General features: G+C 42.2%; 1 protein-coding gene across 2 annotated transcripts in view; it reads right to left on the bottom strand.

Annotated features, from left to right (window-relative positions):
- LRRK2 (leucine rich repeat kinase 2) overlaps positions 1 to 24,217 on the bottom strand; it is a 105,947-nt gene that overhangs the window by 68,160 nt on the left and 13,570 nt on the right. For both annotated transcript variants that reach the window (XM_039516218.1, XM_039516211.1), the window contains 8 exons: positions 23,543 to 23,677; positions 18,289 to 18,423; positions 16,618 to 16,749; positions 13,546 to 13,665; positions 12,197 to 12,321; positions 5,860 to 5,939; positions 5,108 to 5,214; positions 3,380 to 3,509 (listed from right to left, as the gene is read on the bottom strand). In XM_039516218.1, the coding sequence (XP_039372152.1) occupies positions 3,380 to 3,509; positions 5,108 to 5,214; positions 5,860 to 5,939; positions 12,197 to 12,321; positions 13,546 to 13,665; positions 16,618 to 16,749; positions 18,289 to 18,423; positions 23,543 to 23,677 (964 nt within the window). The remainder of the gene's footprint in view (positions 1 to 3,379; positions 3,510 to 5,107; positions 5,215 to 5,859; positions 5,940 to 12,196; positions 12,322 to 13,545; positions 13,666 to 16,617; positions 16,750 to 18,288; positions 18,424 to 23,542; positions 23,678 to 24,217) is intronic.

Here is a 24,217-nt window from a genome sequence, read left to right as displayed (position 1 = left end):
AGTGGACTTGAGGAGTTACTTCCTCCTCCACCTCAGCCTCTACCATCTCCTTTTCTGTTCAGGGGGTTCAGAAGCCCTTGAAGCTGTGACTGAAGGAGAGTGTCTCCTCATTTGCTGGTGTGCCACAGTACAGGCATGGGAGGCTTGTTGTCTCTGAGCTTCCCAAGGGTCCTAGTATGGCTATTGTGATGAGTAGGGGCCTGGCGGTTGGTACCACAGTTGACCAAACCAGGGAGGCTGTGGATCAGGGGGACAATAAGTCGGATGTCCATAGTGAAACTAAGTCCCATATGGCAGGTGAGAAAAGCAGTGAGAATCCATGTCTTCTTGCTCACTTTCTAACTCCGATGATGAGAAGGGCAGTGCAAGGCAGGAAGACTTTGGCAAGTCCAGGGTTCTAGGTGAACTCTGTATCAAGGCCCCAGTACTGAGTAGGAGCAAGTCTGGTGCATCAGATACCGAAAGATCTGTTGCACACAGGAAATCTGGCAGTGTGGATGGCATCGATACCAGAGATGGTTGTGTATCCCAAGAGGCTTGCACTGATGGGGTGACAATGTGGACCCAGTAGTGAGTTCTGTCGGTGCCTGGTGCACTGGGATAGGTACTGGTGCCGACATCTGTACTGAGAGAGTCTTCCCCGGAGAGGATCTCCTATGTTTTTACGCCCCCACAGAACTGGCACTTCTTTGCCCATGCCTATTGGGTCTTTAGGCAGTCTAACCTTGTTCCATCAGCTTGGTACCACGCTTAACCTGGGTACCAGATTTAGATGGCTTCAGTGCCATTGGTACTGATGATACTGATCAAGCCAGACACAGTTTTCAGCTCGATTGTGACTCCCTATGTGGACTCACTGACCTTTTCTTAGAGACCTTATGTGAGTGGCTCATTTCTCCAGGTTCACCTCCCTTTGAAGGGTTGTGGTGAGAGCCCCTGCCGGGATTGCAGGGATTTAATGGCCAACTCCACGAGTAGGAGTTTGAGTCTTAGCTCTGTCTTTCTGGATCTGGGCTTCAGTTGCTGACACAAGCCACACTTTTGTGGAATGTGTTTCTCTCCCAGGCAGCAAACACACTGCAAGTGTTCATCAGTCACTGGGATAGATTCCTTGGAACTGAGGCACTTTTTGAAGGTGGGCAAGCTGGACATATCCTTGTCCATGGTATCCACCCCACACACTGGGGTTGGGGGAGACAAGCCCTTTTCTTTGTATTTTATTTGACCATGCCTTAAAAAAAAAAAAAAAAAAAAAAAAGTAACAAACAAAAGCCTTGAGGGAAGCTAAAAAATAGCAATTCTAAAAGAGTTAATGATCCACGAATGGACAGCTATAACTCCATCTCTAGCCAAGGGCAGTTGAGAAGGAACTGAGGAGGGTTCAACAGAGCACACTGGCTAGCCTTGTGGCAGGTGAGGAGCAGCGCATGCATGGGCTGAGTCGATACTGCTACCAAACTTCTTCGATTAGCAGTGCAGGGATGCAGACACACCTACAGTGGAGCAACCATAGGGACACTACTCGAAGAACAACTATCACTTTTAATTCCACTGTTTCTAGACAAACGATGGCTCCCAGTTATAGCAGTTTGGAAAAACAGGGCATGCAAATTCATTCATTACACCACGCTGAAACAGAAAATAATGGATTTCATCACCATACAGAATTACAATAATTTTCTTTATAAAAAAAGCAGAGGGTTCTTTTCAAAAGTCTGGTTCAAGTAGAGTGAACTCCATCTCTGATTAAAGAATAATAAAAAAAGTGGGGGGGATATTAAAAATATACTTAGTTAATTGTAAGAATTCCTAACTTAAGACTTGATTTTATATATTTATATATATAAATTAGAAAATTATCAGCACTATTATCAACTTTTGATTAACTCTATATCCATATCAGCCAAAACAGAGCTGTAATTTTGTACTTGTTAAAATATTTCAGGCACAGATTTTCTTTGCATGGTATTTATTATTGTCACCTGACCTGAAAAGGAAATGGGAAGTAAAAAAAAGGAACTGAAAATTGATTTAGCTTCATAGTACTGAGAGCTGTAATATTCTTTCAACTTTCTTAAACCACAACAATCTTGATGCCTGCCAGTGCAACAGTGCCTTGTTGGGATTATTTTCTCTTTTCCCAGAAATGTTTATTCCATTGTTGTATACATATACGCTGGTTTTTACTTTACAAATGAGACAATTTAGCATTTTCTAAAAAAAGGATATAACACAATGAAAATGTCAAAGTAAAATGATAAGTTCATATAAAGTCTAATGAGATTGCTTGGGTGAATATGGACAGTTGAATCAGAATTTGCGGGACTGAATGCAATGCAAGGCCTAGAGACTGGAAACACTTATGATCATGCCAACTGACTTCAATGAGACTACTCACACACTTAAAACGTTGGCAAGATTGTGGCCTAATTCATGATTGTATTTCTAAGCAGGTTACAGTATCTTTAAGGCCATTTAGAAATCCTTAAGTGAAGCAAAGCACTAGAGGGAAATGGTTCCCACAGAAGTAAGCCTACTCAGCAGGTATGCTATGTTGATCAATGAGGTGCTTATTGGTGGTCCCAGCACAAAGCCTGAGCAAATCAGCTATGTGAAAAGAACTCTGTTAGTTGGAGGGATGAAAAAGAACTGGATAAGTAATTTGTAATAAATTTGACAAATTTCACTTTTTGTGAATTGTCCAAGAAAGGTTCATGATATTCTTCATTTATTACTTGAAATTATTTGACACAAAATTTCTGTGAATAATTCTTTGTAGCTTATTCATATGCAGCTTGTTGAAATTCTTTAACATTCAAAATCTGAGCTGTTTTGACAGGCACATAGGATATTTCTGTTCCTTGACTGAATAAGTGTAACACTTAGAATCAAGTTTCCAGTGTAGATACTCATGGCTAGGAGTTCTAAATTTGTTGTCTGCTAACATTCTGTTTCTGACAACTTATGCAGAACAATAAATGCATTTGTGAGAATATCTGCAGAAAGAGTATAAAGGTGGAACGAACACCACCAAAGGGAATCACTTTAGCAACTGGAATTAATGTTTGTGAAAATGTCCAATATTTGTCCAACTCTACACGGAATTCACTGTGGCTTATGGGCTGCCCGTATAGTCCATCTACTGATGGCATCCACTGTGCAGTTCAGGGGGTTCAAAGGACTCAGGAGTAGTCTCTTTACCCCACCCTTCTATACAGTTGACCCTGGGGGCTTACGAAATTCAGAAGTTTCTATGCGACTTCCACTCAGAGTGAAAATTTACTGCAATGTTAAGTAAATAACTAGCTGTCAATTATTTAAATGTTTTAAAACCTGCACTAGAACATCACATGACCTCACATTACTAAGTATATCTTACCTTCCCTCAAAAACACGATTCAGCATTTTGCAGGCACTTTCAGCCACTTCAGGGGAGTCTGAATGTTTCTTCATTATGTCCAATGCATTAATATGTATTCCTTTTGCCAACAGAATCTTTCTAATATTTACTACAACATGAGAAAGTATTATATAAACAAACATGAATATATTAATTTAGGCTGTGATCCTACCAACATCTGTGCATCATCTAACTTGAAGCAGGCAAGTAGTCCTACTGACGTCAATAGGACGTCTCACTCGTTTGAAGTTATGTATATGTGTAAGACTTTGAAAGGCCAACACTTTATTTACAAATTTATATAAATACAAACTAGAAAATGGTATAGGCTGAAGTAGAGTAGAGTGTATTTGCACAACTTAGCCCATAAACTTAGGATCTTAGAACAAATATGGGATGCAGGATTTATCATTGAGTCTATTTTTAATTGTTATTTTAGTTCAAAATAACTTTTACTGTGAATTTTTCTTCTGTGATCATACAGGAAACCTAGAACTTAAAAAAACAAACAAACAAAAAAAATTGTTGATTTTCAAAATAAGGCTCCAAAAATAAGTATCACTTTCTGCATCGGTCCAAAGTCTTTCAGTTTCACCAACATAACTCCATTTACTTTAAGGGAATTAATCCATAACTGAGATCTGATTCAGATTAAGTAATGAATACATCATACCTGAAATAACACTGCAGAATAGAATAGTCATGTTTATATCACATGAATCCTGCACTGGTCATCATAACTATCACCCCCAACTCCTGCCTTTCACAAGCTAGTATGTACATTTCAAACCATTATGTAAATTGACTACAAATTGCACTTGTAGATTTCAAGATGCTTCTCCCCATCTATTGTTTCTGTGTTAAGTGCATTATTTTAAAAGGAAAAAAAGCAGGGGGAGAATTTTAAAAAGGCAAAACTCAATGACCTTGGGCTGGGATTTTCGAAGGAACTTAAGAAAGTTAGGCTCTGAGCTCCCATAGAATTTCAATGGGAATTGGATGCCTACCTCCCTTAGGCACCTTTGAAAATCCCATCCCTTGTTGTAATAAAATTGTATATCATAATGTATACATACTGTGTGTGTGTGTGTGTGTGTATATAAATACAAACTAGAAAATGGTATAGGCTGAAGTTGAGTAGAGTGTATTTGCACAACTTAGCCCATAAACTTAGGATCTTAGAAGTGCTTAATGGGAACAAATATGGGATGCAGGATTTATCATTGAGTCTATTTTTACACGTGAGCAAAAAGTTATATATTTGGATTATATATATATATATATATATATATAAATCCAAATATATAACTTTTTGCTCACATGTAACTAATACATCTGCATGATTTGGGTTTATGTAGAAAGAGATATTGTTACATGCAACAACATTGTACTATACAGTTCAATATGTAAATAATTGTATTGGGATGGCCTGGAGGTCTAATGGCAACATAATGCAACCGCACCTGGGGAATAAGTGTTAGGGTGCCAATCTCTTGTCTCACTCTACCCAAGACTATCAGGGGCAGGAGCAGCAACAGGACGAAGGCCATGATCCTGGAAGTGTTTATGTGCATGCTTAAATTTCAGTGCATGAGCTGTCCCAACCCTAAACCCTGATATTATGTAACACTACCCTGTAATATTACTGTAATAAATAGTTGAAGTCTGACAGTGAAGACAAGGGAATCTATTACTAAATTTCCTTACCATTTTGTTCTGATAAAGTTGCCAAGGCATTAGCAGCTGCCCGAAACACTTCTTTTGCTGTGGAATGCATCAGCATGGCTAGCATCACTTCTCTGTGTATGGGGTACCTTTCACAAAAATAAATCACTACACAATGGCCATATTACAATGGTTATAGTATATTTTTAGGCATCTATGTTAGAATTAAGTGAAATTATTCTTTGTAGATCATAATACCAGGTTGTTAATGTTTTGCTATAGCAACAGTTAAAGAGAAAGTCCTTTAAATAGTTGCAAACTGCACATTCCTGTCTCCCTGACATTAATGGGAGCTTTGTCTAAATAAGTCAAGGTCCACAAAAGAATACAATAAAGTGTATTTCAAATTTGGCTATCATGGCATCTCTGAGAAGGGGATGACAAAGAGATTCTCTACGTCTCGCCCAAGTCCAGCTTCTCCTCCCTGATTCCAGTAGTGCCCCTGACACCTCAGCTTTCCATCTAATTTGGGGGCTTATTCCTCATCTTTTTCTCCCAAGCTACCAGGTGGTTGAAGCTCCTCCCCCACCCCTAATCTTTTGGGAACAGCAACAAGCTGAGTGTCTTCAGGCAGCATCCCTCCCCCAGGTATCGCTGCTGGCCCTGTGCTGTTTGATGAATTAGAAAGCAACAAAAGGGAAACAAAGTACCATAATTAATTAACCCAAGTGACCTAACAATTAGTTTTGAATCTCTGTGCTCCCCAACATATAATTCAAGTTATTACTACTGACTGTTTATCTTCATCTCCAATTTTCTCATGAAGGTTGCATTGGTACATAAACAGATTGTTCAAAGCCCAACAAGCAGCCTCCTGAATTTAAAACAAGAGCAAAATAAAATACTTTAAAAACAAATACAATTTAAAACAGCTACAAATTATTTTAATAAACATTTTAAAAATAGTTCCACTATTTTTGCCACTCTGTTGTAACTGGTGTTCTTTGAGATGTGTTGTTCATGTCCATTCCACAATAGGTGTACGTGCTCATCACGTGCACTGGTGCCGGAAGTTTTTCCCTTAGCAGTACCCGTAGGGGAGCACCCTTAGCGACCCCTGGAGTGGCACCACCATGGTGCGGTATAAAGCGCTGCGCACTCCCCCCACGCTCAGTTCCTTCTTGACAGACAACTCCGACAGAGGGAAAGGAGGGCAGGATGTGGAATAGACATGAGCAACACATCTTGAAGACCAGTTACGGAAAAGGTAACTGTCTTTTCTTCTTCAAGTGATTGCTCATGTGCATTCCACAATAGGTGATTCCAAACTATATCTGTTGGAGGTGTGTAGGAGTTCACAGACACTCAGGACGGAGCACCGCCCTGCCGAACCCAGCGTCCTCCCTAGTTTGGGAGACGATCGCGTAATGCAAGATGAACATGTGGACCGATGGCCATGTGGCAGCCCTGCAAATGTCCTGAATAGGGATGTGAGCCAGAAAGGCAGCTGACAAGGCTTGCGCTCTTGTCGACTGTGCCCTCACTACTGGCGGCGGGGGAACTCCCACCAGGTCGTAACAAGTCCGGATACATGAAATGATCCGGTTGGAGAGCTGCTAGGTGGAGATTAACCAACCTTTCATGCATTCAGCCGTGGCAATGAACAGCTGCGAAGATTTCCTGAACAGTTTCATTCGCTCCAGGTAAAAGGCTAGAGCCCGTCTTACATCTAGCATGTGGAGGTGGCACTCCTCACTGGACGTGTGGGGCTTGGGACAGAGCATCGGCAGGAAAATGTCCTGGCCCATATGATAGGCGGAGACCACCTTGGGGAGGAACAAGGGATGCGGTCGGAGCGAGAGATGTGGTCAGAGCTGGACCTTGTCCTTATGGAACACCATGTACGGGGGTTCGGAGGTCAGAGTCCGGCGCTTGGAGACCCACCAAGCAGACATGATCTCATGGAAAGTAACTTTCTTTGTGGCGAGGTGGGACCAGAAGCATGTAGCAAGCGGTTCAAATAGCGGTCCCATCACCTTGGCCAGTACCAAGTTCAGGTCCCACTGTGGGACTGGAGGCCTAACATAAGGAAAGAGGTGGTCCAAGCCTTTTGCAACCTTTTCCAAGACCTTGCCGATCAGTGGAAACAGGGGATAGGCATACAGAAGCTGACCGGACCAAGACAGAAGGAAGGCATCAGAGATCACACCCATGCCCTTCCCCCCCACTCCCCCGGAGCAGAAACAGGGACACCGGTGATTCTGCCTGGTCGCAAAGAGGTCCACTTGGGGAGTGCCCCACATGCGGAAGATCCTGTGCACCACCTTTGCGTGCAGCAACCATTCATGCTGAGAGGAAAAGTCCTGGCTCAGCCGATCTGCCTGAGAGTCCCAGGCACCCAGTAAGTGGTGGGCTTCCAGGGTGATATCATGGGCTATACAGAAGTTCCACAGCTTGAGGGCTTTGTGGCAGAGGGCGGGGGGGGGGGGTCCCGCCTTGCCTGCTGATGTAGAACATCAAGACCGTGTTGTCCGTGAGAACCCTGACTATCCTGCCTGCCAGGTCCAGGCAAAAAGCCACACAGGCTAGACCGACTGCCCTGAGCTCCTTGACATTTATGTGCAGGGCTAGTTCCTACACTGACCACAGACCTTGGGTCTGGAGGTTTCCCACATGGGCTCCCCACCCCAAGTCTGACGCATCAGACATCAGCTCCACAGTCAGGCTGGCCCCTGAACGGAACTCCTTGGACCATGTTCCCCGGGGCAGACCACCAACAGAAGGAGGCTAGCACAGGTTCAGGTACCGTGAGGACTTTGTCCATCCTGTCTCTGGACTGGGAGAATGCAGAGGCCAACCAGAGCTGAAGGGGCCTCACCCTGAGCCTGGCGTGATGAGCCATGTACATGTGACCCAGAAGCTGGAGGTACACTCTGGCGGTTGTCATGGGGAAACCTCGTGACCACCCCAATGTACGTGCTCACCACGTGCACTGGTGCCGGAAGTTTTTCCCTTAGCAGTACCCGTAGGGGAGCACCCTTAGCGACCCCTGGAGTGGCACCACGATGGTGCAGTATAAAGCGCTGCGCACTCCCCCCACCCTCAGTTCCTTCTTGACAGAAAACTCCGATAGAGGGAAAGGAGGGCAGGATGTGGAATAGACATGAGCAACACATCTTGAAGACCAGTTACGGAAGAGGTAACTGTCTTTTCTTCAAGTGATTGCTCATGTGCATTCCACAATAGGTGATTCCAAACTATATCTGTTGGAGGTGTGTAGGAGTTCAGACACTCAGGACGGAGCACCGCCCTGCCGAACCCAGCGTCCTCCCTAGTTTGGGAGACGATCGCGTAATGCAAGATGAACATGTGGACCGATGGCCACGTGGCAGCCCTGCAAATGTCCTGAATAGGGATGTGAGCCAGAAAGGCAGCTGACAAGGCTTGCGCTCTTGTCGACTGTGCCCTCACTACTGGCGGCGGGGGAACTCCCACCAGGTCGTAACAAGTCCGGATACATGAAATGATCCAGTTGGAGAGCCGCTCCCTCAGGGTTTTGAATCTGTCCAGTGGGAGGGAGGCTCTGGCCGATGTCATGTCCAGAACTGCACCAATAAATTCTATGCGTTGCACCGGTACCAGTGTGGATTTGGTGGTGTTTACCAGCAGCCCCAGCATGGCGCATGTGGACAGGAGGAGTGTTACGTGATCCTGTACCTGTGATCTGGAGGTACAGGATCAACAGGAGCCATGACGCTCTCCTCATGGACACTGCAGAGGCCACAGATGTCACAGCCGTATCTGCGGCATCTGATGCTGCCTGAAGGGCCGCCCTAGCGGCGGCTGTGCCCTTCTCAACCAGAGCCTTAAACTCCTTTTTAATCAAGCTGCGGAAGGGAATCTGAAAATTTGGGCACTGAGCACCACACGTTGAAGTCATATCTGCCCAGCACGGCTTGGTGGTTCGCTACCCTCAGTTGGAAACTCAAGGATGAATAAATCTTTCTACCGAATATGTCAAGACTCAAGTCCTTATTCTTAGAGGTAGAAGCGGGTTGGCCTTGACGCTCCTTATGGTTGACTGCCTTGACCACTAAGGAGTTGGGGGTGGGGTGGGTATATAGATACTCGTGCCCCTTGGCAGGCACGAAATACTTCCAGTTTTCTTAGAAATGGGGGGCAAGGAAGCCAAGGTTTGCCACAGGGCATTTGAAATCTTTGCCACCCCTTCATGGAGTGGGAGAGCCACCCTGGTCAGTGCCATAGCCGAGAGGATATCAAAGAGAGAGTCAGAGGATTCCTCCACCTCCTGCGCTTGAAGGTTGACACTTGATGCCACCCTTTTCAACAACTCTTGGTGGGCTTTTGTGTTCTCCTGCGGTACAGGAGGAGGAGGAGGAGGAACCGTGATTGCCTCATTGGGGGAGGATGAGGATGGAGCTGTGGTGCTCTGCATCCTCACCGGTACTGCTAGGCCCACCATTTGGTCCCCTTCTGAGCACGGGACTGGGGATGAGCGCTCCACTGACCCTTTTCTGGGAGGTTGAGAGAGGGAAGCCAACAGTGTTTCCACGGTTCTGTCCACCGAGCAAGCCACCACCGGGGGCTGCGTTGGGGCCTACGGGGCCCATTGGTACCATGGCGCTAGCCAGGGAGCCCAGTGCCACTGCAACTGCTGTGGCACCATCAGAGCGGACTGCCCCGCTTGACTCGCCTGGCCCACTGACTGCTGACTTTGAAGGGAGGCTGGGCTGGCATACGATCTACCGTTATCCCAGGATGGGGACAAGTTGCGGTGTCGCGAATGGTGCCGAGCACGAGACCGTGATCTCGGCGTGAAGGAGAGGGCGGATCCACGACCGCATGGTTCCAGCGATCTATGCCTGGGGCTGTGGGAGTGGTACCATGGCGGGGGCCTTGAGCATGACGACAAGCAGGAGCGGCGTCGGCGTCCATATCTCAAAGGGCTACAATAGCTTCTCAGAGACAACGAGTTCCAGTGCCGCCTGTCCTGGTCCCGGCAGCGCATGCTCTCATCGCAAGGTCTACGTTCCCTCGAGGCAGAGCAGTGCCTGGAAGCCCTGATGCTCGGCACCCAGCCAGACAAACCTGGTGGGGGTCGACGGGGACTGGTGCAGGCTGTGTGTGTGACGGTCACTGAGCGGAGAACGTTGTCAGGAACCTTCCCTTGACCGCGAGCGGTACTGTCCAGGTGGCGATTGTGGGGGTCCAAGCAGCGGCTTGCCTCTGGACTGGGGAGACACTGGTGTCTGTGCAACTGGTACTGGTAAAGAGAACATCTCAAGCCACCTGCAGGGCCTCTGGTGTGGAGGGCACCCAAATGTGGGCACTGGCACCCAGGGAGGTCAGCTCAGAGTGGACCAGGCTACTCCACTCGACTTGAGTCGGAGGCCGAAGAGGATGGAGAGCTGGCTCAAGGCACGTCAAGTCTCTCCCCAAGCCTTGCTCCGGTGTCGTGGCAAAGACAACCTCCTCTTTGCCTTTTTTGAGCATCCCGTGGACAGGGAGCGGTGCTGACTGCTGGATGGCACCAATGGCTCACTGCACGGCACCAATGGCTCGCTGCACACTGATGCCGCGGTGCTTGGTTCCGATTCGGAGTGGCACAACGGTGTCAGGGTCAGGGCCGATTATCAAAATGTCTTGGCGCCACATGTCCTGCTCCTTCTTGGTCCAAGGCTTGACGGATCTGCAAATCCTGCAGCGATTGTTGAGGTGGGTTTCCTCCAGACAGCGTGAACAGTCTGCATGCAGATCACTCACGGGCATAGGCTATTTGCAAGTGTCGCATGCCCCAACCCAGGCACACTTAACTATTCTAACTAAACTTATTCTTTTTTTTTAAATTTTTAACTACAGGTACTAACTAAACTATGAACTAAATGAAGTCCAAGAGCAAAAGCTACAGCAGAGCTGGAGCAAAGCAGTTCTGAGGCACCTTCACTGGCAGCAAGAAGGAACTGAGGGTGGGGGGAACTATGCCATGGCAGCGCCACTCCAGGAGTTGCTAGGGGTACTCCCCTACGGGTACTGCTAAGGGAAAAACTTCTGGCACTGGTGCATGTGGCCAGCACTCACACCTCCTATTGTGGAATGCACATGAGCAATCACTCGAAGAACAGACATTGACCATACAAGCTATGTGTGTCTCATTCTTTTTTTCAGAGACTCGTGGCTCTTAGGTTAAAAATTTATAAACACTTATATTTCTGTTCTCTTATATTGTGGTATGAAGGCTACAGGGTAAGATCCTGGCCCACACTTCAGCCTCCGACAAGGCCTTGCATTGGTCCTCTGTATCACATGTGAATTATACCCTTACTGACTACATATGCATGATCTGAAGAAGTGACAGAGACCACCCCACTGAGGAGATGAACTAATGGAGAAGTGACAAGCATTAATTCCTAACTCCAGTCCAATCATCAAGAGTTTATCTATCGGAGAAAATGTTATTGTGTTCAAACATGAATGTGAAGAACTGAGTTAGCTAACACTATGCTGACCATGACTGACCAGACAGTGTAGGCTAGAATAAATCATTTTCAGTGTCATGTCAGCGAATAATTATGATCACAAATAGGATACATTTCTCTTTCTTCAAACTTCCCTTTACTATAAATAAATAGTTTGTTAGTCAAGATTCACCTACTGATTTGGGGGAATATTTAAATTGTTTCCGTTTGCCAAGGGAAGATTATTCTTCCCAAGTGGGTCTCACTCTCATAAAAGGTATAATCTGATGGACACAACAGAAGATATTATAACTGAATGAACATGCTGTTTTACAGCCTGTTGGGTTTTATTTATCTATTTATTTATTTTGTGTGATAAGGTATTTATTAACAATCTTGAGTTCCCTTGCTTCTCTAAATCATGGCACCCTCTAACAGGTGGTAAGAGCCTGTCTGTGAAAAAGAGTGGGGCTACATGCACTTCTATCATGAGAAGCCATTATTAATAATTAAGCAAAACCCAACCTTTATTTCTACAGACCATAATTCTCTCAAATGTACTAAAATTACTTTGCTAAACACCTTCACTTGTTCATTTACTTTTTTTTTATTTACACACACACACACACACACACTCTCCCGCCAAAATTCTCACCTGTACATCTGTGTTTTTTCGGTGCAATTTTAATGCTTTATAGCATGCTTCCAGCCAATATAATTTTTCTCCCTCTTCCTCTTCTTTTCTTTCCTCAAAGTCTTGGTTTAAAAATATTGTTTCCGCTTGAAAATAAAATGATAATCCTTATTGTGAAAATAAAAGATTTAGGACTTGTTCTCGCTCCGAGTTACGTGGGTGCTCATCTCTGCCTATGCGGCTAAATCAGATTTTGCCAAAGCTGATTTTACCAAAGAAAGGTGATATAAGCCAGTCCCTTCTAGGAAAGATAAAAACTTCTGATTCAAGTTCTGCAACAGATTTTTTTTCCATTTTCTTTGACATTATGAAAATATTTTAAAAGTTCTTTACAGACAAGAGGGTGTTAAATTAAATGTAGTTATATCTCAGGCCATATTTCTAATTTTAAAATGCATGCACACATTTATTTTCATGTTCACATAAAGAATACTGCAGATGTTAAAACATGACCCTTCGACACTTGTACAATGCCATTCATCACAGAGTTACTGTGATCTTCCAGCACTCTTCTGTCATTAGGAAAAGAAGGGTACACTGAAATAGCTAAGAGAAGTATTGGGCAAGAGTAAAATAAAATGTGGTTTTAAATTGTCAGTGAATTTCAGTACTTATGAAAATGAATGGTTGCCAACATGGTACTAAAGGTTACACAAAGTAGGCCCAGTTCTGCTATCTGCTACACCTTTGGTACCCTTATTCACATGAGCAACCCAACTGACTGCAGTGTGACAATTATTCACACTTGTAAGGGGTTACAGGATCACACCCCTAACAAACTAACAGACGCCCACATTTGAAAACTGTGGCCTTAATGCAGCTTCAAACAAAGCTCAAAACTGCCAGGTTATTTCTAGAACACAGACACCACCCTGCTGGAAAACAGAAGTAAACTGCCATAGCAGTATTTGCAGATACACAACCCAATCATCAACCTTAGATTCAGAATTTCTATATTCACTACCCTCACAATAGTTTTTAAACTAAGAAGGGATTATCCAGTATGCAACCTATGAATAGATATGTTAGTGCTCATCAAAACACTATACCAACTGAGCGGAGGGTAGGTGATGCGGTTAACTAGTAGATACTGGCATGCTACAACAAAACAATGAGCTCTAACAGGTGAGCAGGATAAAACACTGTTGCATACCTAGCCTTGTTAACCCCTATTCATGTTTGAAATCTACTAGTGACAAAATACAGAAGAATTATGAAACCACAGGAAATTACACTAGCACACCAACTATGGAAACAAACGTTTGTCTATCAATCATTTTATTTAGGTAATTAGGAAGGAATTTACTTACTGAGGAGAGCTAAACAACCGAGTGCTGCAGCCTGTAACTTTGCATTTGCAGAGTATCTTATAACAGCCTTCACAATGACTTCGTGTACCTCATTTAATACCAGGATGTTGAAAAATTTTCCTAAAAAGATTATAATTTTATCTGAATATATCTAGCTAGATCTATATTTATATACAGAGACAATATAGTTATATCCACATGCATAGGACATACATACTGTGCTTGAAGAAAAACAGCAGATGAGGCAGTTAATTTGTTTGACATAGTAAGTAAATTGCATTGTGAAATGAGGACAACTGGCCAAAAATAAGAAAAACGGGGAACTGGGTTCTTTGGTTTCTCCTCTTCATTCATGTAGGAAGGACCCATGGGGATCCTCTATATTCCACTGACTCCTTCAAAGAGGATTTTACCTACCTTCAGATGAGACTTGCTTGATGTTACTCTAGCGCCTATAAACACCATTCCTTTAGGCAGCTACAGAAGGTGTTAATGAAGAGCAAAATGAAGTGCTCACCTCTGTCAAAAGGCAGAGTTTGCAGCCACTGCATTATTTCCAAGCTATTCCTGCCTTCAAATGACTATGGGCTTGTCTACACTTATATTTTACAGTGCTCTAACTTGCTGGTTCAGGGGGGTGGTAACAGCAAGTCTGAGCGCTTTAAAGCGCTAGTGTAGATGGGCTCCGCACGCTGGGAGCCGTGCTCCCGGTGCTCAGAGCTAATCCCCTCGTGGAGATGGATTACCAGGAGCGCTGGGAGAGCTGTCTCTCAGTGCTCGCGTGTGACCACACTCGCACTTCAAAGCGCTGTCGTGGGAGCATTCCCGTGGCAGTGCTTTGAAGTTTCCAGTGTAGACATACCCTGACCAAAGTACAGACCTGAACTTTGATTTCTGCACTGACACTTGACTGACCCTGTAAGGAAAGCTATTTAACTATTTTGACCTATATTCTGAAATAGAGATCTTGCCACACAAAATAGATCAGGATTAGCAAAAGCTTCTAATTATATTTAAAAAAAAAGTTTATAAAAAAAGAGTTTACACATTTTGAAACAGTAGGAAGATAAATATCTTTGCTGTATATATAATGAGCATCTCTAAAAAGAAACATTTACTATGGTATGTACAGCATTTCCTGCCCTAGGTTCAAAGTAAGGAATACTGCAAAGAACAAACAAATTTCCCTATCCTTCCCAAGGAAAATAAATACTACATGTAAATCTTATTTTAGGAGTACCTACTTCATTAAACATATTCTGCTAGTTACATCTATTGTATCTGATATTTAATTTTGTTTAGTAATTCTTAATTAAGAAAGAGTTGAATCACTCTACCAATGTGACAGAAAAAAAATATCAAAGTTTTAAAAGGAATAACGGTTTTCTCTAGCCTTTCAGATGAAATGCAAAACTGAAGAGCATACCACTTGTGGTCTGATAGTGCTTTTCTGACACACAACAGGAAGCTAGCCTTGCTTACTCCAACTCACTATAGAGTTGATCCTGCAAGGGGTTGAGCACCCTCAAATTTCTATTGCTTTCAATAGGAGATAAACAGGATCAGCATCTTGCACGATTGAGCTCTATGGCTCAAATTCAAAAAAGCACTTAAACACATCTGCATCATTCTGAAATGTCTAACTTAATTCCCCTAGTAAATGGATATGTAGTGGTGCCCTGTTCTGTTAAATAGCTGTTTCTTGCTGCATTTCTTTATGTAGCTTACAGGCATTCAGGTGCTTAGGTATAAAACAATTTGAGAGCCTCTCTCTAGAGGCTCATCTAAAAGAGAAAAGTATGAATGTGACACATAATGAACATATTTTGTACTGTAAATGCCTTTAAATTACCAGATCATCTTCAGACCAACAAAAGTGGTGATTCTATCTTGTCACACCTTAGAGACTAACAAAATTATTCAGGCATAAGCTTTCATGGGCTAAAACCCACTTCATCAGATGCATGGAGTGGAAAATACAGTAGGAAGACATATATACATAGTACATGAAAAGATGGGAGTTGCCTTACCTGTATTTTCCAATCCATGCATCTGATGAAGTGGGTTTTAGCCCACGAAAGCTTATGCCCAAATAAATTCGTTAGTCTCTATGGTGCCACAAGTACTCCTCATTATTTTTGCTGATACTGACTAACACAGCTACAACTCTGAAACCTGTCTTGTCACAATTGACATAAGCTATTGAATTTGCAAGCTTTCACCATTATTCTAATTTAAACATAAAAATTATAGATAAGACAGAGCAAGATTTAACTTGACTGTGAGTTATACCAGGCATAACCAAAAGTAAAATATCAACAGGTCAGACTGACACTCTAGAAGCAGCCGTACAATTCAGGAGATTCAAATCCAGGTCCTAAACTTCTCAGGCAAGCAGGGGCTGCAAAGACTATAGAGCATAACACGATGTCCGTTGTGAGGGTGGAGGAGCACCTTGTTTTGCTCTTAAATTAACCCCAGTCAACACGGAAGCATTTCTACAATCCAAAAGCAACCATGTCCAACTTTCCTTGGCCAGAGTGAGGGTTATTGTGATGTGGATCTTTGGGAGCACTATAAGGAGGATAAATGAGATCCCAGAGGACACTTTCTACAAGGAAAATATAGAACCATCAGTTGTTTCTCAGGTACTCAACATCAGCACCTCAAATATGAAATCCTAGAAGGAAATATCTTCCATGCCGTAATAACTATAAAAAGAAGTCTTTGATACTATGCACACATAGGTGTCATTGTTGCCTTGTGCTTCTCCTGTTTGTTTGTTGTATTTCTCTCCTCTCTCTTGGCTTGTACTTAAACTAAGATTTTCAGGGAAGAGGCTGTCTTTTTGTTCTGTATTGGTACAGCATCATGTCTACATGACTAGGGCCTCAGGAGCTACCACAATACAAATACATTCTTTATTTGTCTGGCTAGATATAAAACATTAATCTAGTTCTATTCTAAAAGTTAACTGGTGGTGCAATTTTGTCACTAGCAACACTGTCAGCTGTTAAAGAAGTAAGCAAACAATGAAAAATTTCAGTATAAAATACTATTTCATGAACTTACTCAGTGTAAGCTTGTGCAACAAACAGCAACTCACTTCCTGAATTGGTTCACTGTTAGGGAATGTTTTCATCGTTTCCACTATGACATTGTAACATCTAACATTTCCAGACATGAACACTTCAACATTGCTGGCTAAAGTAAAAAAACATTGTTATGCTTCTTAAATAAGAAAAATTAAATGATAGGGTTTGAATACATACATGTATTTCAAAAACTGGATATATACCTTGGTTTTAGCCATTGTGACAATTTTTTATTATTTCTGCTTATTTCCACAATGAAAGATATTAACTAAAACCTATACTTACAAATGCTGTTTTACTTCAACTTAGAGTCACTTACAGTGTGAATTGTTACTGATCTGCTTCCATTATATATTTAGCCATTTAACAGAAATGACCCCTTTTACTTATATAGCACCTTTCATAAAGAGATCTCCAGGTGCTTTACAAATATTAATTAATCTGTAAACAGGTAGGTAAATATTTCTTTGCACATTTTACAGACGAGTAAACAGAAGTATACAGTATTTAAGTGATTAGCTCAAGGATATACAGTACATCAGTTCAGTGGCAGGGCCTGGAATACAACCCAGAAATGTTGACCCGTAATGCCCTGCTCTAACTATTGTAATTCTAATCTCCTCTTCTTTTTGTAGGCAAGTTAACATCACTTATTTTGGCTGTTAGCTCTGCCCATTCAATAGATAGAGAATGCTTAGAAGTGTTCTGCTAAGGTATGCTTCTGGCTTTTTGAATGATGTGCCAAAGTGCAGGTTTTAATTACAAATTTTTACACCTAGTTTAAAGTGGAAGTAGTATATAGCAAACAATAATAAAAAATTCTTATTAATGATTAGTGAAAGAGGCTGAACAGATCATCTTCTAATAGAAATGGGGACAAAAAAGCAGGTCCACCTCTATTAAAGTCAGAGTATGTTTAACTAGCAATTAAATACCCCCAGCTGGCCAGGATCAGCAGCCTTGGGCTTGGGCTGCAGGGCTGCAAAATAGCTATGTAGACATTCGTGCTTGGGCTGGAGTCCAAGCTCTGGGACTCCACAAGGCGGGAGGGTCCAGCTGAGCTGGTAAGAATTCTGAAGCAGCTTACTTCAGAGTAAAAGGAGGCCACATATTCTGTTTCAATAACCACAATGTTTAATTAATGTCAATCTTAGCAGCTGAGAAACCTCCTTTATTTTTCAAGCGCTTACTTTTTTGATTTCTCAGTTATGACAAACTAAACTTGTATTCAACAAACAGTATTCTATACACTTCACAAATAATAAATACGAGTAGCCCAAATATACAAAAAAGGCTATTGAAAGTTTCCACCCAAAGAAGAACAAAAATAGAGTGGATCTTAAATAATGGCACAATCGAGCAGTTCTAAGCCTGTGAAGTGCCAACAGCTGTCCAGGACTGGGTGGGCACAGAGGGATTTAAGGCTGCTCTCACATTCCAGTCTCCCGCCTTCTGCAAAAGCAGATTTGCTCAGCCACCTACACCGGACCTCCTCAGATGCCAAAAGCCATCCAGTGCACCAATGCCTATGGCTTTGAACTACTCAGGGAATTCATGAAGCACTACAGAGAGCATCTCAGAACTGAATGTCCTAGTGTGAGTGACTTGAAAAGACTGATAGACCCAAATGCTACAGTAATGCACTTACATGGACCAGCTAATGAATGTAAGGAATAAAGTGCCGGAAGTACAACGTCTTCTTTTTCTTGAAACTGTTTTAACACATTCAGTATGATCATGTGATCTTTGCTTTCAACAAATTCAATCAGCTGCTCTTCTGGAACTAAATTGAAAAGCAAACAGAGCTGTAGTATGTTTTAAGGAAATAATATATTTGTACAGCTTGGTATTAATTAAAAACATTTTTTTACAAAGTTTTCTGATATTTATTTTATTCCTTTTGCATCCTAGACACCAAAATCCTTTCAATAATTTAAGACTTGTCAGCATTGTCTTCCTTTGGTCTAGCACCTTTATGATACAATAACAAAAGAAATGGGAACCATAACACCTGTTTTCTATCAATTGACTGCTCTGTTGCTTACATAAGTAAAAGATCTTAAGGTCAAGCTGTAGCAGCAGCTGCACCACTGCAGTGTGTGTGTGGGGGGGGAAGATGCCAACAGGAGAGAGCTCTCCTATCGGCATAAAAACCCACCCTCCTGAGAGACATAAATGTTGCCGACATAAGTGGTACTGTAGACATAAATGTATTAACAAATTTGATCAGTTTCTCTTTTAGCATATGGTTGAGATGCAGTGTAAGGACTGGTAATTTCCTTCATACATTAAAATTAGGAGTTATTTCATATCATTGAATTTTAAGCAGAACACTATTAAAACCAGTGACGAAGACTGCTTAAAAATCAATGCCACGATAGGGTTTTATAGCGGTGAGCTCTAATAGAAAATAAAAGTATTTACAAAGAGGATCAAACCCTAAAGTTGTGTGGACATGACACATTCCATTTATTTTTTAGACTGAGTACTGGTATAATGTCATATCTGTTACTAGTTTTGTAGGCCTTTGCCATTGTCCATGTCATGTATTAAGCATATCTGGGAATATAGTGTATTAATTATGTCCTAGAGCTTCTTACCAGTGGACATTGCATTAAAATGTTGGTTGTTGTTTTAGGACATTATATCTGTATAAATGGATAATCCAATTTAAATGAGTAAAAGTGCAAGAAAACATTAATTCTAACACAAAATTGTCAGCAGCAGCATATCAAACGAATGGAGCATGTGGTTTGCACTATTACAGTCTATTTGTTCATGTGGCCAAATCCTATCAGTCACTTATTTTTTCCCACATTGAATTGATAACAAAATTCAGTGGGAGTTTTGTTTGATAAAGGAGCAAAGAATTTTGTCCAAACAAATATAATAGTAATTATAAAGAACATGATCAAATCCAAGAAAAAAATTGAAATAATTACATATATTACATTAATACAGCATGTATGACATTAATATTAATTTAAAATTTATACTTCCTTGTCACCAGAGACCATGATCAAAATTGAGATATTATTGTGCTAGATTTGTACAGGAACATGTGAAAATATAGTCATTGTCCCTATTAGTTTAGAAGACAGTGACATATGAATGGTGGAGAGAGGAATAATAATTGTCTGATATTTTTATATATGTTCTGGCAGAAGCAGAGGAGTGAAGATTTGTTTATAGGTGTTGAGCAGACAGGGCTGGCCTTACTATGAGGTGAACAGAGGCGGTCGCCTCAGGTGCCAGACTTGTGGGGGAGCCACTCGGACCCAGAGTGTAGAAAATTGTGTCTGCTGCTGGTGCATATGTATTCTCTCTCTGCTCTAGATGCACAGAGATAGTGGAGTGCTGTGCTGAAGGAAGGAGGGTACAAGAGACATAACAGGCAGGCAGGAAAAAGGGTGAGGGAATAGAAAGCAGCAGGAGCTGCAGGGAGAGAGGAGGAGAAGCCTCTTATGCCGGGCCGTCCTTACCCATACGCAAAGTACGCAGCTGTGTAGGGCACCAGGAAACTTGGGGCATCAAATTTCCTGGTCCCCTGCGCAGCTGCGTGCTGCTCCAGCCCCTGCTCCGGCTCTTCCCCCACTCCTGCTCCGCCCCAGCCCCACCTCTTCCTGATCCTGCTCTAGCAGCATACAGAAAAAGAAAGCAAGCAAAGGAAGCTTTTCTATCCAAGCAGGAAGGAGCTCTCCTGAGATACATAGACACAAATCTTCACAGTGAGCCTTCCAGCCCCAGTGAGGATGTGAGTGGTGAGGAGATGCCTGATCTTCCAGTTAGTCAGAGTGCAGGTGACCTGGCAGCTACTGCAGCATCCATATCTCCATCTCAAACGGATGTAACCATGCACATTCCTGAAGAAAAGTGTAGATCAGAGAAGAGTGTGGTGGAGGCGCAAGAAACAGCTGCTGCTGAGTTTAGTTCCTTAAGTCTAGATGATCCAGGACTGTGAACCCACTTGAGCAGTAGCCTGAGGGACTTCCTTGTACTGCATGGGCCACAGCAAGTGAAAAACTTCATGTTCCTCAAAGGCAATGAAAATAGAAGTTTGCATCCAACACATTACTGGCGTGAAATCCCCAATGGTGACAAAGTGGAGAGGCCATGGCTTATGTACTCAAAAACCCAGAATGCTGCATACTGTTTTTGTTGCAAACTCTTCCAGTCTAATGTTCCAGCTACATCGGATTCTACAGGAACAACGGACTGGAAAAATCTGGCTAGAAATCTGACATGCCATGAGAAGGCAGCAAATCACCAGAGAGCATTCCATAGGTGGAAAGAGCTTGAGATGAGACTTTGGTTAAAGGCCACCATAGATGATCAGCATCAAGAGAACATTGCCTCAGAGTCTCTACTGGCAAAATGTTCTGAAAAGACTCATTGCCATTGTGAGAATGCTTGCTATCCAAAACCTAGCACTGTGTGGCACTTCAGATCAGCTGTATGTGCCAAACAATGGAAACTCCCTTAAAATGGTGGAGCTGATGGATGAGTTTGATGCTGTACTCCAGGAGCACCTAAGAAGAGTCACAACCCAAGAAATGTACACACACCACTACCTTGGAAAAAACATTCAAAATGAGATCACATAGTTACTGGCAACAAAAGTCAAATAGAAGAAGATTGTGGCAAATCTGAAGTCAGTAAGATATTACTCTGTTATTCTGGACTGCACACCTGACATCAGCTATATGGAACAAATGACTTTAATGGTGCATTTTATACCAACAGAACCTAGTGACAATGTCCCGGCAATGGTGACTGTCAGACAGCATTTTCTAGAATGTATTGACATTGATGATACTACAGGAGCTGGTATGACAAATGTGCTTCTTAAAAAGATGGATGATACGGGAATTGCGATAGCTGACATGAGAGGTCAGGGCTACGATAATGGTGCCAACATGCGAGAAAAGAACAGAGGAGTGCAGGCACGGATCCGAGTTAAACCCTCAAGCTTTTTTTGTCCCAAGCAGTTCTCATTCATTGAACTTGGTGGTCAGTGATGCAGCCTCAGCTTCTAGTGAGGCTGCTGAATTTTTTAATGTAATTCAAAGCATCTATGTATTTCTCTCTGCATCAACTCAGCGATGGCAGATTTTGAAGCAACATCTGGGAATATCCTCTCTGATACTGAAACCCCTGAGTGCCACACGATGGGAAAGTCGAGTGAAGGCGATAAAGCCTATCAAACACCAAATTGGGAAGATAGATGATGCCATACTTGCCAATATGGAGGATAATCCTATGACAGGAACTGTTCATGGGAGAACAGTGGCAGAGGAAAATGGAATCACCAGAAACATACATAACTTCAAATTTCTGTGTGGCTTAGTGTTGTGGCATGACATACTGTTTGAAATAAATGTTGTAAGCAAGAGACTCTAAGGCGTTGACCTTGATATATCTGGAGCAATGGACCAACTGGACAAAGCAAAGTCAGACCTACAGTCTTACCCGTCAGATGAGGGATTTCAAAACGTTCTGAACAGTGCACCGAAGTTGGCAGAGGAACTTCACACTGAAGCTATTTTCCCACCCATTCAAGAATACAAGTCACTGAAGAAGACATTTTGATTACGAGTCATGGGATAATCCCCTAAGAGGTCCCAAACAAGAATTCAAAGTTGAATTCTTTAACCAGGTGCTAGATTGTGCAATACAGTCAGTTGAAGAACATTTCATGTAGCTCAAGGAACACAGCAGTATATTTGGGATGTTGTATGACATTCCAAAACTCCTCACTATACCTGAAGAAGACCTACACCAGCAATGCAGGGCACTAGACACAGTGTTGACACATGATGACATGCGTGATATTGATGCGAGTGATCTGGGGGATGAACTGTAAGCCCTTTCAAGATACATTTCAGCAGGATCAACTCCAACGACTATTCTGGAATATATGTGCACAAAGAAGAACACATGTGTAAAAAACACATTTACGCTCCACAACAACACAGGAGAGGCCTGTTGGCCTTGCAACCATCTCAATCGAGTATGAACTGGCCCAGACAGTGGACCTTCAGGAAGCAGTTCAAATCTCTGCAACCAAGAAGGCATGGAAAGCACCACTTTGATTATTCAAACAGATAAAAATGCCAGTGTTTACTACGCCGATAAGAGAAGTTACATTTGCTGTTCAGGCGTTTGAAAGTCAAGTGTTACTTAAAATTTTTGAACAAGGCATTTTAAGTTGTTAGTTCTCCTTTATTAGGGTAGGTAGCAGAGCAGTATCATGATAGGAATAGAACAGGAAGAAGGCAGAATTGAGACCTTTCAAAGTTTTGGCCCAAGCGAGGAGGTGTCATTTGATCTCCCCGCCTCAGATGCCAAAATGTTGTGGGCCGACCCTGTGAGCAAAAATAGTTGTGGGCTCAGTAAAGGTGTTGCATTTCTCAAAATTAACTTTAAAACAAGATGCTTCATTTTGATTCAAGACCTGCTTTAATAATATCACGATCTATCAAAACCAGCTATGGAAAGTAAAAACTATTTTGCAGGTTTTCAGTACATAAAGATTTTCTTTTTTGAACACATTAAAATAAATGATTATATAGTAAATGTGAAAGTCTTCAAACCTTTTGCAATTTCAGAAACATAAATAATCAGAATCACAACTATTCTGAACTGAAAACATTTACACATGGACATTGTACTGACTTTCATCTTTTTAGCAGCACTAAAGTCGATGGAGTATTTTCTTGTATGATCTTGATTGGGTGAATCAATACAAAACCCAACTTTCAACTGAGGTGTGATCCTTTCTTTACTTATATAAAAATATAACACAGTTCAGAACTCATAGCATGTATTTTTGCAGCCAGGTAGTCATCTTTAGTTTATTCCCAAATCATTTCATCTTGATAAACTTTGCAAAATATAAATACCTTTCTCAAAAAGCATGTGCAAAGTTTTACAACCATATTGCTGGATTTCTTCATTGTTTGGGAAGGTTTGCATAGCATCAAATACCAACAAAAATACATCTGTCTCTTCGTCCAAGAGCATAATTGTAATTATAGCTATACAGCAGAAAAGAAAATGAGAAGTGATTACATTCTGTACTAAGCTACATTGATCATTTCTATCTGAAGCACAGTACTTGATTACAAATTATTTCATACTGTCTTTAAAAGTGCTAGTTTTGTTCTTCACTACAATGGGTCAAATCCATGTGTTGGTACAGCAAATGTGGGTTTCCCAGAGTCACCTGATGTCACTAGGCCCAATCCTTCAGTTTCTATGCAGGCAAAACTCCCAGCGGAACCATTGCCTGTATAAGGACTGAAGCATCAGGCCAACTGCTTGTATTATAAAGAATAAAAAATGCTAATGGCATTTTCTACGTCTTGAACCCATTTTGTTTTAAATTAACATGGATTCTTTAAAAGCCTATGATAAACTCTGTCTATTGGTGGAAGTGTCTAGTAAATAGGTGATCATGTAAAACAACTCATCAGAAGGCCAGGGTTAAAACAGCCTTGCAAAACTCCACGCAACCACTCACCTATGGCAAGTAATTTTTCTAATGGATGAGTAAAATATCATTAGGTTCTTTCATG

Source organism: Mauremys reevesii, linkage group 1 (assembly GCF_016161935.1).
Source record: "Mauremys reevesii isolate NIE-2019 linkage group 1, ASM1616193v1, whole genome shotgun sequence".
Classification (NCBI taxonomy): domain Eukaryota; kingdom Metazoa; phylum Chordata; order Testudines; family Geoemydidae; genus Mauremys; species Mauremys reevesii.
This window is presented reverse-complemented; position numbering and strand designations above follow the sequence as displayed.